We start from the raw sequence: 16,951 nt of genomic DNA, 5'->3' as shown, positions 1-16,951 counted from the left end.
CGGTATTGATGTAGTGATGAAGTCTGAGAATAAAAAGGGGCAGAGATGGGGACTAGTGAAGTGCTGGGACCCACTGGGCATTGGGTGACCCCAGGAGGCCCCATCTGAGGAGGTGGTCTTTTAGCTGAGATAAGAAGATAAGCAGATAAGAGAGAAAGAAGGGGAGAGTGTTCTCGGCAGTGGTAAGAGCACATGCAAAGGCCTCCAGGTGAGAGGGGCTTGGCCTGTTCCTGGATGGTCCGAAGGCTGGTGAGCAGGTGCAGAGGATGGAGTGAGAAGCTGGCAAGGCTGGCAGGGCAGAGAGATGGTGGGGGCTAGCCTGGGTGGCAGGAAGGAGGGGGTTTTCAGGGCAGACTCTGGCAGGGATTCTTCTGGAACACATCAGCCCACATGTTTGTGTGTGCAGCGTCAGCATAGAGACAGCCATGTTCATATTTAGAAAAATGAGTGTGAGGTCACAGAGATCAAGGCTGGAGCCTGGAATGGGGGGCAGTCAGCTTAAAGCTATGGAGGGGATGGCCCAGACCCGGGCGAGGTGGCCCCAACAGACACACTGCGCGCTGCCCCTGTGTCAGGCGCCGGCCTCCTGAGAACTGAGTTCTGAGTATATAGGCTGTCAGGGACACTCCACAGCTCCCCTGTGCTCCGCCAGCCTGGTTCCAAGCGGTACCTTGTTCCCATTCACCACTGCCTGCTTCAGAAATAAATGCTCGTTCTCATGCTAGTCAAAATGGAAAAGAATTTGTTTCCCTACACTGATCCTGATTCTGGAACCCAGTAGACACTTCAGAGCCAGGATGCATTTGCTGATGGGATTATCATGGGAGGGAAAGAGGGAAAGGGGATGCTTGTGTGCCCACGGCTGTGAACATCGGAAGCTGGAAGTGGATCAAGGAATGCGCTAGAGATGAGAATTCCTGTGTGCAGCGGGGGTGGCTGGGGTGAGGGCAAGGGTTGGTGGGGACGAGTGTTGTGGGGAGGGGAGGGAGGAGAGGAACAAGCTGTGTCTGCTGCTGGCACGGTTCTGCCTCCCCGGTTGGTGAGCTGGCAAAGAGACCAGAACTTGATTCTGGAACTCGAGACCACATCGGTGAGTTAGGGCAGCCCTGCTACCCAAGGACGTCTGTATTCTGGTAATACAGACTTTAACATCTGTACTATTCTCAGTTCAGTCTCTGCCAAGAGCAACCGGTGTGCATTTTCCCCCAGTGATTTTTCTTGCTAGTGATAGGGTGGGGTTTGGTGGCCACAGATCCCATGATTGCTGGTGTCCTCTGTCCCACAGGAGACATAGCCACCATCTGTAGACTTGGAATCTCTCCATCCTCTCCACAGTCACTTCTTCATGCACTAGGCCACAAATTCCTAAGAAAGGGAGTGCACTGAATTTGCCTTGATTTCTCTAGAACTGGACACATCATAGGGACTCAACAAATGTTAGCTGAGTCAAACAACTTTCCATCACGTTAGAGTTTCCCCAGCTTTGTCACAGTCACACCAACCTCCCCAGCAGTCAACAGACTCACAGAGGAGGCAGGACAGCACCTCTTCTGGGCTGGAGCTTCTTTCTCCTGTGTCCTGGGTTTCTCTGTGCTTCAGTTCAACTTCTCACAGGCCCTGGGTCTGCAGAGCCATGCTAGTGTTTTGTTTTGTTTTTTTGAGACAAGGTCTTACTCTCTTGCCTAGGCTGGAGTGCAGTGACACAATCACAGCTCACTGCAGCCTCAGCCTTTTGGGCTGAAGCAATCCTTCCATCTCAGCCTCCCAAGTAGTTAGGACTACTACGCCCAGCTTATTGTTATTATTATTATTGAGACAGAGTCTTGCTCTGTCACCCAGGCTGGAGTACAGTGGCGAAATCTCAGCTCACAGCAATCTCTGCCTCCTAGGTTCAAGCAATTCTTCTGCCTCAGCCCCTCTGAGTAGCTGGGATTACAGGCATGTGCCACCACGCCCAGCTAATTTTTGTATTTTTAGTAGAGATGGGGTTTCACCATGTTGGCCAGGCTAGTCTCAAACTCCTGACCTCAAGTGATCCACCCATCTTGGCCTCCCAAAGTGCTGGGATTACAGGCATGAACCACCGCACCTAGCCAAAAATTTTTTTGTAGAGACAGGGTCTCGATATGTTGCCCAGGCTGGTCTCAAACTCCTAGGCTCAAATGATCCTCCAGCCTTGGCCTCCCAAAGTGCCAGGATTACAGGCATGAACCATCACACCCGGCCAAACCATGCTAATTTGTCATGAGTCCCTGATATCCACCCCCCAACACCCACCCCATGCCCACTTTACCTGCTGGTGGCTTCCCACTGCTTCATGGGGTCGTGGCTGGTGAGGCTCTTCAGGGTCTTTGGCCCACTGGACTCATCACGCTCCGTCTTCACGAAGTCTGGAAGGAAAGGGTGGGAAAGAGCATGTGAGGGCCCAGCTTCCAGAGCTTAGGCGAGGGATGGCAAAGGGGTTTCCATTTGCAGGCTGAAGCTGCACAGTGAATAGTGAGTACCTGGGGAGGTGAGTTAAGCAAGATTCTGAGGCCTCGTAAGAGTTCAGTGATTGATTAGTTATGCCTGCTGTGGATCCACAGAGAGGAGAGTTGGGATCCAGAGTTGTCATTTCATGTGACATTTCCAACTTATTCATCTCAGCAAGGAACAAAACAGGCAAGTATGTTTTGTCAGATTAAAATAAACAGGCCAGGTGCAGTGGCTCATGCCTGTAACCCCAGCACTTTGGGAGGCCGAGGCAGGTGTGTCACTTCAGGTCAGGAGTTCCAAACCAGTCTGGCCAACATGGTGAAACCCTGTCTCTACTAAAAATACAAAAATTAGCCAGTGGCGGGCACCTGTAATCCCAGCTACTCGGGAAGGTGAGGCAGGAGAATTGCCTGAACCTGGGAGGCGGAGGTTGCAGTGATCTGAGATTGCGCCACTGCACTCTAGCCTGGGCTACAGAGTAAGACCCTGTCTCCAAAAAAGAAAGAAAGAAAAAAAAAAAGGCTGAGTGCGGTGGTCACGCCTGTAATCCCAGCACTTCAGGAGGCGGAGACGGGTGGATCACTTGAGGTCAGGAGTTCCAGACCAGCCTAGTCAACATGGTGAAACCCTGTCTCTACTAAAAATACAAAAATTAGCTGGGCGTGGTGGTGGGTGCCTGTAGTCCCAGCTACTCTGGAGGCCGAAGATGGAAAATCAGTTGAACCCCAGAAGTGGAGGTTGTAGTGAGCTGAGATCATGCCACTGCACTCCAGCCTGAGCCGCAGAGTGAGACTCTGTCCACCCCCCCCTCCAAAAAAAAGCGGTTTAGAAGGTACAGAAACCTGGGTGGGCTCCATGAGGGCAGGGTTTAGGCACATATGAGGATCTGTTTGTATATGGGAGTGGGCACCGTGTGGCTGTGTGGACAAGCAGAGGTCACCCAAGAAATTCTAAATCTCAACTGCAACTGTAGCTGTGCTCTTCCCCAGACAGCCTGGAAGGAGCCATTTAACAAGAGGTAGGTTCACTTGGTACCTTGGGTCCTTCTTTTAGCGGAGGTGATAATGGGGGAATGACAAGGCCTAAAGGCTGATAGGTGAGGTTTGGGGCCCTAAAAAATCCACAGGGTCGGGGAGGGCGATCTGGGGGTGCTGGATGTTGGGTTCTGTTGGGAAATTTTTTTTTTTTTTTTTTTTTTTGAGACGGAGTCTCGCTCTGTCGCCCAGGCTGGAGTGCAGTGGCGCAATCTCGGCTCACTGCAAGCTCCGCCTCCCGGGTTCAGGCCATTCTCCTGCCTCAGCCTCTCCGAGTAGCTGGGACTACAGGCGCCCGCCACCACGCCCGGCTAATTTTTTGTATTTTTAGTAGAGACAGGGTTTCACCGTGGTCTCGATCTCCTGACCTCGTGATCCGCCCGCCTCGGCCTCCCAAAGTGCTGGGATTACAAGCGTGAGCCACCGCGCCCGGCCTGTTGGGAAATTTTTGAGTTGAGTGAGGGTTGGGCCAGATTGTCTGAGATCTTTTCCAGTGCTGTATTTCTGCTCTGAGGCCGCAGCAGAGAAAATATTTGACAGCTTTGCTGAGAGAAAGCGCGTTCCTGTCCCTAAGTGGGGGGCTGAAGAGGGCGCTGGGGAGGGGCTTGCTGCTTACCATAGAGCTTCTCCCTCGTCTTGCCCTGAGAGGTCTGCAGCTTGATCTCCCCCCGGAAGTGGCCTGTCAACTCCCCATGGTGGGTGAGAGGCGTGTAGATGGGCAGCTGCGTTTCTGTGGCCTCTAACCGAAGGGCAATGCAGCCCTCGCCTGTGGGGAAAGTGGGAGACAGCTGGGTGAAGACCCTGCCTTTTCATGGCGGAAACACCAAACTCTTGGCCGGAGAGTTGGCTCTGTCATCCAAAGACAGTCCTTTGAAACTATGGCCCAGGCAGGTGTTATTTAATAAATCCATCAGAACAACACCACAGTACTTTGGGGGCAAATGTCTCAAGTCTTAGAACAAAAGGTGAATTAGTTGATGTAAAAAAAATTATATTGTAGAAAATGCAGCAGAAAGACAGAATTAAACACTCATCTGATTCCTGTAAGGAATGAAAACTTCCCAAGATCTGATGCAGTATAAGACATGACAGAACAAAATTGGCGGGCAAGAGGACATGCAAGTTTAAAACTTGCACAGAGAAAAAACCTAAAATAAAAAGGAAACTGATTGGGAACAGTATCTGCAGCCAGCTCCCCAGGCAAGAGGGTACTCCATCTGAACTCCACAAGAAACTCCTCAAAATCAAATCCCCAGCAGATGCATGAACAGATAATACAGACAGACGTTTCACACAAAAAGAATTGCAGCTGGTTAATTTTAATAAATGGAAAATAGTTCCACTTTCCTAGCCATCAAAAATGCAAACTAAGGAATCACTAAGTTGCTCTTTCACAGACATGAAGTTAGTGTAGGTAGGAAGGGAGAAAAATAACACCCAATGCACCGGGCATGGTGGCTCACGCCTGTAATCCCAGCACTTTGGGAGGCCAAGGCGGGCTGATCGCTTGAGGTCAGGAGTTCAAGACCAGCCTGGCCAACATGGTGAAACCCCCTCTCTACGAAAAATTACAAAAGTTAGCCAGGGGTGGTGGTGCATGCCTGTAATCCCAGCTACTCAGAACGCTGAGGCAGGAGAATCTCTTGAATCTGGGAAGCGGAGGTTGCAGTGAGCCAAGATTGTGCCACTGCACTCTGGCCTCCAAAAACAAAAAAACAAAACCACCCAATGCCAGCAAGGATCTGGGGAAGCCTATCCATGGTGAGGTCAGCTGAGACAGCCTTTATGGCAATCAGTTTGGTGTCAAGCGCCAAGAAGCACAAACACTGATTGACACCCTCTGATCTGGCAAACATGGGAACCTGTCCTAAAGAGATTATTCAAAGGAATAAAAAATGTAGCTGAAGAATAATAAAAAATGTCCACAAAGAGATTCATCTCAGTGTTACTGATAGCACCAACAAAAACAACTGACAGAGCCTCAATAATAGTACTTTTAAAATGAGGATGCAGTAAGTCCGCAGAATATAATGCAGCCATCAAAAGGAACAGTCACAAAGGTGGGGTAGGAGAATCATGGAAAATGTGTTTCATCTAACACCAGGTGAAGGAAGCAGAGTATAAAATGATGTTTCTGTGATAGTAAGTATGAAAATCTAGGTATGCCTATGTATGAGGCTGGAAATGTGAAACCAAAATAAAAATGATTATGGAATGAGACTGTTGACTTTTCTCCTTTTTATTATGATGATATGCATTTGTGAGTATGAATATGAAGTGGAAGAAACAAAGGAGGATTACAGTATATTATTTTTAAAGACAGGGTCTTGCTGTGTCGTAGAAATACAGGATTTGAGTGAGAAAATGAAGCGTGTGTTTTGTGTACTGCCTGTTTCCTGCCATCAAAGCTTCAAACATTTCAGCAGCCACTCAGATGCTCTTGCATCTGTGACGAGGGGATCCCTATTAGGGCCATCACACTCCTTAGGCTCTTCCTACCCCTCCTCCGGCTCAGGGACCCTCTTGCCAGTGCTGCACTGGGAACGGGGAAGAGCCGCCTGGGCTCAGGCCCAAGATCACGTAGTTGCCTCCAACAAGCCACTCAGTAGCTGCATGACCTTCAGGTCTCCCAGCCTCCTTTCCTCACCTCCCCAAGGAGGGGAGTGACAGTGCCCACACCCAGGTGTTGGCAGAGCCTGCACAGTGGGCGACTATGCGTGGGGCTTTCCTTTGTGTCTGCAGCCTCTTCCTCTTTGGTGACTTCCACCGAGCAGCATTCAAAGGTCTTCCATTTCAAATAAATAAGCACGTGGACGGATGTGCTCCCTTGACCCAGGCGCATTCTCCTCTGCCTCCCTCCTCATGCTTTGTTCACCCCTAAGTGCTGTGGTCTGATGTCACCCCAGCCCTTCCATGGACACTGTGCTCACCAAGTCTGCTGATGGTCTGAGTCACTCCATCTAAGAGACGCTCGGTCTTTGTGTTGGGTCCCTTGGCCACATTTGCTATTGTAACCACACCCTCTTCTTGACCCAACTCTTCTGATGGTGTCCCCAACACCACAGCATTCTGGTCTTCCTTGTACGCTGTGGCTGTGCCTTGGTCTCCCTTACCCAGGGCACTACACCTAACCCAGTGTAAGAAGTGGAAGCATCATTCATGCAGCCGCTCAGACCCTGATATGGTTTGGCTGTGTCCCCACCCAAATCTCTTCTTGAATTGTCGTTCCCACAATCCCCATGTGTCATCGGAGGGACCAGGTGGAGATAATTGAATCATGGGGGTGGTTTACCCCATCCTTTTCTCAATAGTGATAATGATAGTGGTGGTGATGGTGAGTGAGTTCTTAAGAGATCTGATGGTTTTATAAGGAGCTTCCCCTATCAATGGGCACCGACTTCTCCTTCCTGCCATCATGTGAAGAAAGATGTGTTTGCTTCCTCTTCTGCCATGATTGTAAGTTTCCTGAGGCCTCCCCAGCCCTGCAGAACTGTGAATCAATTACACCTCTTTCCTTTATAAATTACCCGTCTTAGGTATGTCCTTACGGCAGCATGAGAACAGACTAATACAGACCCTTTCCCCAATCCCAGGCCCAGATAGTTTTCTACTCCATTCCTCTCAATGTTATCCTCTTCTCTCCTTTTTTACTGTCACTACTTCTATTATGGCTCACTCATCTGTTATCTTGATCACTGCAGATGCAGATTTCCAAGGTGTGAATCTGATCCTGTTACTTCCTCGCTTGAATCTCCAATGGCTCCCTACTGCAGATGCAGATTTCCAAGGTGTGAATCTGATCCTGTTACTTCCTCGCTTGAATCTCCAATGGCTCCCTACTGCCCTCGGGATAAGGTATTTGCTCTTAGCTTGGCTTGTAAGGAGAGGCTTGGTCTGGCTCCTGCTTCCTGCCTCTCTCTGTCCCCTCCAAGCTCTCTCTGCCTCTCTCACCCCATGGTCTAGCCACACATGTGGTCTAGCAAGGGTGAGCCTGACTTTGGGCTGGAGCCACAAACAGGCAGAGATGGTACAAAAGCCCGTGGTGTCTCTCTGGCCACAGGCCTCCACAGCCTGCCTGGTCTGGGCACCAGGCAATGCTGAACAGAAGACCAGAGAGCCCTGAGCTGGTGTTTCCAGTACCCCAAGTCCCACTCAGGGGACCCTGAACCACACCTCAGCCCAAATTGCTCTGGCTGGGGAGAGGGGGTCTTCGGGCAGAGGGTGGCCCCTTGGGGGCAGAAGCAGCAGCCCCTTTGTGCCTGAGCAGGTGTTTTAGAGACTGGGTCAGCAGAGGGGGTCTGCAGCTCCAGACCTGTGAACTGAGGAGGCTGACTCAGGACACATGAGAAGCAGAGAAGGGCAGGCAGACCTGGGTTCAAATTAGGGCACAGCCACCACTACCTACGTGACTCAGGCAAGTCACTTGATCTTTCTGAGCCTCTGTTTACTCATTAGAGAACAGTAAGGTCTTGTCAAGATTATATCACATGATACTGGAAAGTGCCTGGCACAGATCTCACACATAGGGAAGGCTCAATACATGGAAGGGGTTGCCACTGCTGGCTGTCCTGCCCAGAAGCCTAGTGGGGAGGGAAAGATGACTTAGTGGTGACAGTCCCACTAGCAGCCCTGGGATGAGGAAAGGAGAGGCAGGAGCCTACGACCGGAAGTGCCAGCCGGGCTCTCCCGGAAGGCAATGCTACGTCAGAGGCCGCCAGCTCACAGGCAGGTGTGGCACCTGCCCACAGACCCTTACCATAGGATTCGTCGCTGTCAGAGGACTTGATGCTGATGAGGATGTGCTGGTCTAGCAGGTACTCAGGGTCAGAGATAATGGGCTTCAGCTGCAGAGAGAAGGGCACAGGACTGGAGTTGACAGGCAAGGGACAGGTGAGGGGACAGGTGGGTGGACAGGTGGATGATGACGACGAAAGGTGTTCTTAGTAATCGGTTCCAAATCTCTGCTGTCCATACCCAAGAGAGCAGGTGGGGTATAGCTTTCACATACACCCTGTCCAGCGAGGTGGGGGTTAGCTTCCTTCCCTATCCCCCTCACCTCCACACTGCACCCTAGGCCTCCTAAACTGAGCTGGCTCCCAGGTCCCAGCAAGAAGGCCTGACCCCACATGGGCCTCATCCATTGCCCCCGTTCCTTCCCATCCCTAGGCCAGGGTCATGGAGGAGAAGGCAGGCTGGTGGGGAAGTGGGGCCAGGCACCAGGTCTGGAATGACACATGCACTCCACCTTGCACCAGGCTCCCCCCACAGAGCATAACCTTCTCCTTGGCCCCCTCCAGGACTGTGGCTGCATCCCAGCCCTGCCCCTATCTGGCTTGCCCCTATCTAGGGAGGATGCAGCCTCTGTGTCCATCCTGGCAGAGCTCCTAGCTGGGCCTGGAGTGTCCTACAGATTGTTGGGGGTGTGGCTCAGCGAATGACAGACACAGGCTCCCACATTCCATCTGCGAGCAAGTTTCCAGAGCCAGGGAGTGCCAGCTCCCCCAGAGGCCCTGCTGGCCTGGCTGGCGGCAGGGGGTGCTGCTAACAGGCTTTGCACAGCGCTGGCCAGTAGGGGCTGTGTCCAGGCAAGTGCAGGGAGTAGCATCACACGCACACTAGCTCCTCATCCACTACAAGTTATGACTTTTTCAGATGTGGGGCTGTTCCTCACGATGACTTCCATACAGAAGGGCCAAATAAAAAGGTGATACTTTGTTCTAGGCGATTCCCTCCCTTCCTTTCCAGACACCAAAAGACTCCTGGTACAGGGCTCTGGGCACCATGTTGGCCAACAGGGCAGACTCACTATATCTCCATTCAGAAAGTTCCAGGCTGGGTGCAGTGGCTCATGCCTATAATCACAGCACTTTGGGAGGCCAAGGCAGGCGGATCACTTGAGGTCAGGAGTCCAAGACCAGCCCGGCCAACATGGTGAAACCCCATCCCTACTAAAAATACAAAAATTATCCAGGCATGGTGGCATGTGCCTGTCATCCCAGCTACTTGGGAGGCTGAGGCAGGAGAATCGCTTGAACCCGGGAGGCGGAGGTTGCAGTGAGCTGAGATGGCACCACTGCACTCCAGCCTGGGCAACAGAGTGAGACTCAGCCTCAAAAAAAAAAAGTTCCAGAACAGATGACTAGAAATCGCAGTGGAGCTCTGGGCACTCCAGGGTTCTACGGCTGCACCAATCATCACTTGGCTCCTGGCATGAGGTGATGTCTGGCTCTAAGTTAGACCCAGGGCCAGAGCTGTGGTCCTCGGATGCAGGAGGAAGACCCAGTCCTTCCTGGGATGCAGTGGAAGTGGGGTGACAGACATGTGAACAACAAATGTCTCTGTGGGACACCACCAACCTGGCAGGGGGTGGCAGGGAGGAGAACTATCTAGGGGGCCACAGCAGGGATTTACAGGGTGAACAGAGGAGGCCGCCAGGCAACAGGGGTGGGGCAGGGGGTCAGGGAGCAGGAGACAGTGAAGGCCCCTGCAGTCCTGTGGGAACAGCAGATGAGGCTGCTTGCCCCACTGGGCAACAGGGAGTCGACCGGATAAAGAGGGGGATGCTAAGATCAGAGAGGCATTCCAGAAAGATCTATCAGCATTCAGGATGCCTCAGCAAGAGGCAGGAGACAGGAGAAGTGGACCCCCTGGGAGCGGGCAGGGGGACGGACGGAGGGGACAGAGGTAAGAGGAACAGCAGGACTTGGTAGCTGTGAGGATGTGGGGAGTGGAGGAAGATAGGGTGCCCTAGGGGCCCCTGAGCTGGACAAGGGGGTGAACGTGTTGTGGAATGGGGTGCTGCTCTCTTTTTCACCTTCACCAAAGGAGGAAACTACTGTTCAGGCCCTGCCTGGAAGCAGCCATGGAGGAGGAGCAGGAGGACGGGCTTGGGCCGGGTGAGGCAGAAACGTCTCCTTGGAGCCCCCACGACTCAGGCCCGAAGACAGCCCCAGAACAGGGACTTCTGACAGCTCTTCTGGGGCCTCAGTGAGAGATTCCAGTCAGAGCCATGTGAGCTGGCCGTGGCCTCTGAGTAATTTGGAATTGTGCTGCAGTTGGGGGAATCTGGGGTTCAGGCATCAGCCTCTGCTCTTGAGCTGACGTGGCCTTTTTACATGGCCTGAAAGTTGGTTCCAATCAAAGGTTAATGCCAATGTGGGTCCAGCCCCCTGAAACCTGCCAACATCCTACCCCAGTCTCGGGAGAGAATGGGTCCCTCCGCCTGCTTAAGACCATCCTTCTAGGCCGGGTGCTGTGGCTCACGCCTGTAATCCCAGCACTTTGGGAGGCCGAGGCGGGTGGATCACAAGGTCAGGAGTTCAAGACCAGCCTGGCCGAGATGGTGAAACCCTGTCTCTACTAAAAATACAAAAAAAAAAAAAAAAAAAAACTAGCTGGGCGTGGTGGCGGGCGCCTGTAATCCCAGCTACTCGGAGGCTGAGGCAGAGAATTGCTTGAACCCAGGAGGCGGATGTTGCAGTGAGCTGAGATCATGCCACTGCACTCCAGCGGGGGCACAGAGCAAGACTCCGTCTCAAAAAAAAAAAAAAAAAAAAAAAAAAAGACCGGTCCTTTTCAAATTCACCTTGAGTGTCACCTCCAAGGGAATCTCCGAGGGGAGCCCCCAAGATGCCCCACCTCCTGTGATGGATCTGCCTGGCCTGGGACTCCCCTTCATTCCACCCCTTCCTCATGGCGTGAGAAAGAAACTCCACTTCCCACCCAGCATGAACAACTAATAAGCTCATAATAAGCTTGTACTCGAGGACACCCAACACCTCCACTGTCAATTTAGCACCACAAAAGCAGTTTCAGTAGGAAAACAAATGAACAAAAAAAGAGACAGGGTCTCACTGCGTCACCCAGGCTGGAGTGCAGTGGCATGATCATAGCTTACTGCAGCCTGGATCTCCTAGGTTCAGATTATCCTCCTGCCCCAGCCTTTAGAGCAGCTAGGACTACAGGCATGCACCATCATGTCTGGCTAATTAAAAACAAAAAAAGTTTTAGGCTGGGTGCAGTGGCTCATACCTCTAATCACTTTGGGAGGCCAAGACCATTGGATCACTTGAGGTCAGGAGTTTGAAACCAGCGTGGCCAACATGAGGAACCCCATCTCTACTAAAAATATAAAAATTAGCTGGATGTGGTGGTGCACAACTGCAGTCCCAGCTACTCAGGAGGGTGAGGCAGGAGAATCGCTTGAACCTGGGAGGTTGAGGTTGCAGTGAGCCGAGGTCACGCCACTGCACTCCAGCCTGGGCAACAGAGCAAGACTGTCTCAAAAAAAAAAAAAAAAGAGAGAAAAAAAAAGAAAAAAAAATTTTTTTTTGTAGAGATGGGGTGTCACTATGTTTCCCAGGCTGGTCTTGAACTTCTGGGCTCAAGAAATCCCCCTGCTAGGCCGGGCGCAGTGGCTCACGCTTGTAATCCCAGCACTTTGGGAGGCCGAGGCGGGCGGATTGCGAAGTCAGGAGATCGAGACCACAGTGAAACCCCGTCTCTACTAAAAATACAAAAAAATTAGCCGGGCGTGGTGGTGGGTGCCTGCAGTCCCAGCTACTCGAAGAGGCTGAGGCAGGAGAATGGCGTGAACCCGGGAGGCGGAGCTTGCAGTGAGCCGAGACTGTGCCACTGCACTCCAGCCTGGGTGACAGAGCAAAACTTCGTCTCAAAAAAAAAAAAAAAAATCCCCCTGCCTTGGCTTCCTAAGTGCTGGGATTATATGTGTGAGCCACCACACCAGACCAGAAAACCATTTTTTCTATAGCAAAGAAGAATGTGTTCCCACTAAGGTTTGCTTGAGTGTTTTCAATTCCACCCTCTGCTCTTGCAGGGCCACAGACATGTCAAGTTACTTCGTGTGTTCACAAGTGTATGATTAGTAGCCAATGGACCCTCTCTATGCCTCTTTGTACTTGATTCTATGAACCAGCACTGAATAGGAAAACAAGCGTCAAAACAGGGATTGGGGTCTTGGGGTTGCGTCCTAGGTGTGTTACCGCAGCCATGAGGCCATGAGCAAACAGCGCTTGGCCCTGCACCTGAGTTTCCTTCTTTGCAAAATCATGTGGTTAGATGAGCTGACCTCTAGATCCCTTCTGTGATCCTTTATGGGAACTGAAACCGTTTAGGAATAATGAGGCCACATACCCACTGCTGCAAAGTGTGTTATGAAGCACGCTGAGCGAGAGCTTGCTCCTAGAGTGGGCCTCTTTCTGCATTTGGTCTATGAGATTCCTGCTTCCTCTGGCCAGGCCTGGCCATAGCTCTGCCACTGGCAGGTACTACTGGCCTAGTAAATGCAAATCTCCCTCTGGGGAATGCCTTGCTCTAGAATTACCTTTGGAAGAGTCTCAGCAAACTTCACCACCAGCTCCCCCTCACTTCCTTCTTCATTTTCTCCTTCCTGACTCTTGACAAAACCTGTTGGAGGACAAAAAGGCTGGTTTTCAGAAAACAGAGCAAGAACCAGACAGAAAAGACTTCCTGGGTCACCCCACCCAGACCTAGGAAGATGTGCTCTCTCCTTTTTTTTTTTTTTTTATCTTGGGGCCTCAGCATCATTTAGGCATTTAGGAGTCAGGCCTGCCGGGGATTCTGTTTTTGTGCAGGGATTGGTCATTTGCCAACATGGTCTAATTATATTTAGGAAAATCAAAGAGATTCCCCCTCCTTTTCAGTTCCTCTTTGTAACAAACCAGGCAACAAAGAAATCATCACATCACAGGCAAAAAGATTAGGAAACTTGACAGCTCATCCCACGCCACTCAAGATAGCAGCCCTTTGAAATTCTAATTTAAGCTTCCTAATATGCTGTTTCCATAGAAATGTATGCAAGTGTCTTGATAGTTTATTAAAAACACCCGCACAAAAATCCTCATCATTTTTCGAACCGCTTTGACCCTGCTGGGTGAACTGGGGCTTGGGGACTCGGTGGCAAAGGCCACTCTAGCACCAGGCCCGGGCCCACCTCAGTTGGAGAAGGAGGCAGGGACCAGAGGGGCAGAATTGGCAGCACACGCTTCTTCCTGATTTCTGGAAGCATTCCAGCCAGGCCCTCACAAAATGCCCTTTTGTGGAGGTGATGCCCCGTTTTCCTCCCCTGACCACTATGCAGACCATCTCAGCGAAGACGGCTGGACACACGCAGCTCTTCCCTAGCCATGAAACAGCTTTAGACAATCTGCCTAGAAATGTCACCTGGAAAGGGTGTTTCCTAAACATAGTTTGTGCTAAATGCTGCTGGCTCAGGGGAGCCTGTCCATCTCCTGCTTGCTTTCGGATGCTGCAGACCCCCCGAGAAAGACGCTGTGATCTCCAACGAGCAAGAGGGGCCAGGGTGGCAACAGGCAGCTGCTGCTCAGGCCCTCACACCGGCTCTTTGAAGTCTGGACCTGGGCCCAACACTCTCTGGTTGAGTCAGAGCCCCAGCTTTCAGGGAACCTCCAGTGGGTCGCAGTCCACCCTGAGGGCCAGGGATTGGACCCCGCTTGCCACCTACAAGGGACTGAGGGGTCGGTGCATTCATGGCCACCCCTGCCCCTAGGGCTGCACAGGCCACAGGGGGACCCCTCACGGTAACTGAGTGTCCCCTTGAGTCATCCACCTGCAGCCTCACTTCTCTGATCCGCTTCGTGAGTCCCTTCCGGGGAGAGGAGAAATGGGGCAAAGTGCCAAGCATGAAAGGCGTTTATAAGAAGGCTCCAGCCAGCTCCGCCCAGAAGGTGGCTCAGCAGCTACTTACTCTCCAGGCAGCTCGAGTGGAACTCCAGGTAGAATTTGGTCTGGGACTTGGTCTTCAACGTGGCGCAGCACCTGAGAAACTCAATCTGTCCTTGGCTGTCGACAGTCCCGGGACCTGGAACAGGGGAGAACACGGATTCAGTTCCACAATGCGCCCGGAGATGGAGCATTTCAAATTAGTTCTCATGCCACATACTGATCTCCCTCTCAGGGTCCCAGGAAGGTGGGAGTCTAGTGGGAGGAGAACTAAAGCTACAGCAAAATCCAGCACCCAGCCGAGCATCCTCAACCTCTCTGATGCATCGTGAGCTGACCAGGGCAGGGAACAGGGCAGAAAGATGCAGAGTCCCAGGAGTCCGGACCTCATTTCATCTCTGTCACTAAAGCTGTGTGACCTCAGGCAATAACCCCCACTATTTCAGGTTCCCAGCTAGTTCCAGCAAAAGGACTTTGTACAATGGCTCGGTTGCTCAATACCCAAATCAATGCTGTTTCTGAGTTCAGATGATGATGGCTAGCAGCTCTTTCTCCCTTAGGCACAGTTATTCCCACTCCCTACTCTGGACTCCATAAGCTCATTTGTACAGAGTTAACTTGCCTGCAACTGCATTAATTTAGATGATGCTTTTGCAAGCATCCTTAAGCTTAAGTGTTCTGTCCTTTCATAGAAATTTGGAGCCACAGAACAGAGACTTGTTCGGAGACCATGAACAAACCTTTCCTTCCTCCATCCCTCACATCCTTCCTTCTTTCCTTTCTCTTTCTAAACCCCACAGTGCCCAGTCCAGGCTTGGCTTAGGTAGATGCCCTGTCAATGCTCAATCCCCGTGATCAGTGTTTTCCGCATCTGCTGCGTACTGAGCCCCCGTGGAGGGAAGCCCAGCCTGACACAGAAGATGCCCTACCCCGGAATAGAGTAGGAGATGGCAAGGGCAACCCCTTCAAGGCTGCAGGAGCTCAGAGAAAGGAGAGACAGGTGGAAGTCGGGGAAGAGGTCCAGCCTAAGGACTAGGAAGATTCTAGAAAGGCACAGTGGCCAGACTTAGGAAGGAGACATGATGGTGGGTCAAGGCTTGGGTGGAGGAGGGAGGTCACATTTCCAGGGCCATGGATGTTAGATACAATAGGATAGAGAAGAGCGTCCCAGGAAGACAGTGCTCCAGCCTCACGTGTGTCCCCCAGGGCATGAAGGACACAGAGCAAGATGGTCTTTCCTTGTATTTGGGTCCCCTACGCTTGGTCTTCCTAAAGGATCCCGGTGACCACTGGGCTGACCGCGAAAGCAGAGACTGGGCAGAGACAACATGGCTCCCTGGTCACCTAGGCCAAGGGCTGGATGGGCACATTACAGAGAACACCTGGCCCATCTGGGACGAGGGTGGCCTGGCAACCAGGGCTGAGATGGATTATTTGAAAAATTACCTGCAAATCTAAATATTATTTACTGTGGTGTTTCCCAAAACTCAGTCATCTGCATCCCATCTTAACGATTTTTACCATCTCTGCCTACCACGCACCTGTGCTACTCTTTACTTAATATTTTCTCAAAATAGACTCACTTTTTAAAATTAAGTGTAGCTGAATAAGGTATATCACAATACTAAATGGAAAAGCAACGGTGCTTGCCTTAAACAGAAGACATAAATTTAAAACATGTTAAAATAAAGGCATTACCAATAAATGTTTATTCACGTCCCCCACCCCCTCCTCCCACCCCACCCGGAGAATTATCTTCAGTGTCTTCAGGCCACACCTTGGTAAACACTGATTTACCCACGTTTTCAGACTAAAATTGAGGCTCAAAAGGCTGACATACTTGCCAAGCAGAGCAAGTAAATTCTCTGGACTGAAATTGTGCTGTGGCTGGGACATGAAGAAACTGACTGATACTGTGGACTTGTCTGCGAAAATGAGCCTTCCTCTAATGCAGACCACTGACCGTCACCCGAAGACAAGCTCCCAACACTCCTTGTCATTGAGGAAAACAGAGAAACAGACACCGTCCTTTGCTTACCGTTCTTGGAGACAAACTGGGAAGTGACCCCTGCCTCAAATGTGGCAAAGACAGGGCTGTGGTCACTCGTCATGATGTCGCTGGTACTGCCTGCAGGGGAGGGAAGGCATTTTTAAGCAGGGAAGGAGAAGCCCTTCCGGTCAGGCCAAGGATGGCAACCCTAAATCAGAAAGAAACTTTAGTTACGGAGCCCTCCAGAAGTGCGAAGGCTTTGCCCCCTGTTGTCCTGTTGTCCTTCCACAGCAATGCTTAAAGGGTTCAGTGGAAGACACTGTGGACACTGCCTCCTCCATGGACCAAAGAAGCCTGTGCTCGTTTTTCCTAAAGACCTATGACCTTTTGAATTGATTAGGGAGTGTGAACCATGGAGATTTTTCTGGTCTAATCATTTTATTTATTTATTTACTTATTTTTGAGACAGAGTCTCACTCTGTTGCTCTGGCTGGAGTGCAGTGGCGCAATCTCTGCTCACTGCAACCTCCACCTCCCATGCTCAAGCAATTCTCATGCCTCAGCCACCCGAGTAGCTGGGGTTACAGGTGCATGCCACCACACCCAGCTAATCTTTGTGTATTTTGTAGAGATGAGGTTTCACCATGTTGGCCAGGCTGGTGTTGAACTCCTGACCTCAGGTGATCCACTCGCCTCGGCCTCCCCAGTGCTGGGATTACAGACGTGAGCT

General features: G+C 51.4%; 1 protein-coding gene across 2 annotated transcripts in view; it reads right to left on the bottom strand.

The window, feature by feature from the left end:
- Positions 1-16,951, bottom strand: part of INPP5D (inositol polyphosphate-5-phosphatase D) — a 156,104-nt gene that overhangs the window by 10,092 nt on the left and 129,061 nt on the right. For both annotated transcript variants that reach the window (XM_055291011.2, XM_055291012.2), the window contains exons 19-24: positions 16,270-16,359; positions 14,257-14,370; positions 12,853-12,935; positions 8,266-8,353; positions 4,126-4,275; positions 2,294-2,390 (exon numbers count right to left, since the gene is read on the bottom strand). In XM_055291011.2, coding sequence (XP_055146986.1) covers positions 2,294-2,390; positions 4,126-4,275; positions 8,266-8,353; positions 12,853-12,935; positions 14,257-14,370; positions 16,270-16,359 — 622 coding nt within the window. The remainder of the gene's footprint in view (positions 1-2,293; positions 2,391-4,125; positions 4,276-8,265; positions 8,354-12,852; positions 12,936-14,256; positions 14,371-16,269; positions 16,360-16,951) is intronic.

The sequence above is a fragment of the Symphalangus syndactylus genome, chromosome 8 (genome assembly GCF_028878055.3).
Source record: "Symphalangus syndactylus isolate Jambi chromosome 8, NHGRI_mSymSyn1-v2.1_pri, whole genome shotgun sequence".
Lineage (NCBI taxonomy): Eukaryota > Metazoa > Chordata > Mammalia > Primates > Hylobatidae > Symphalangus > Symphalangus syndactylus.
This window is presented reverse-complemented; position numbering and strand designations above follow the sequence as displayed.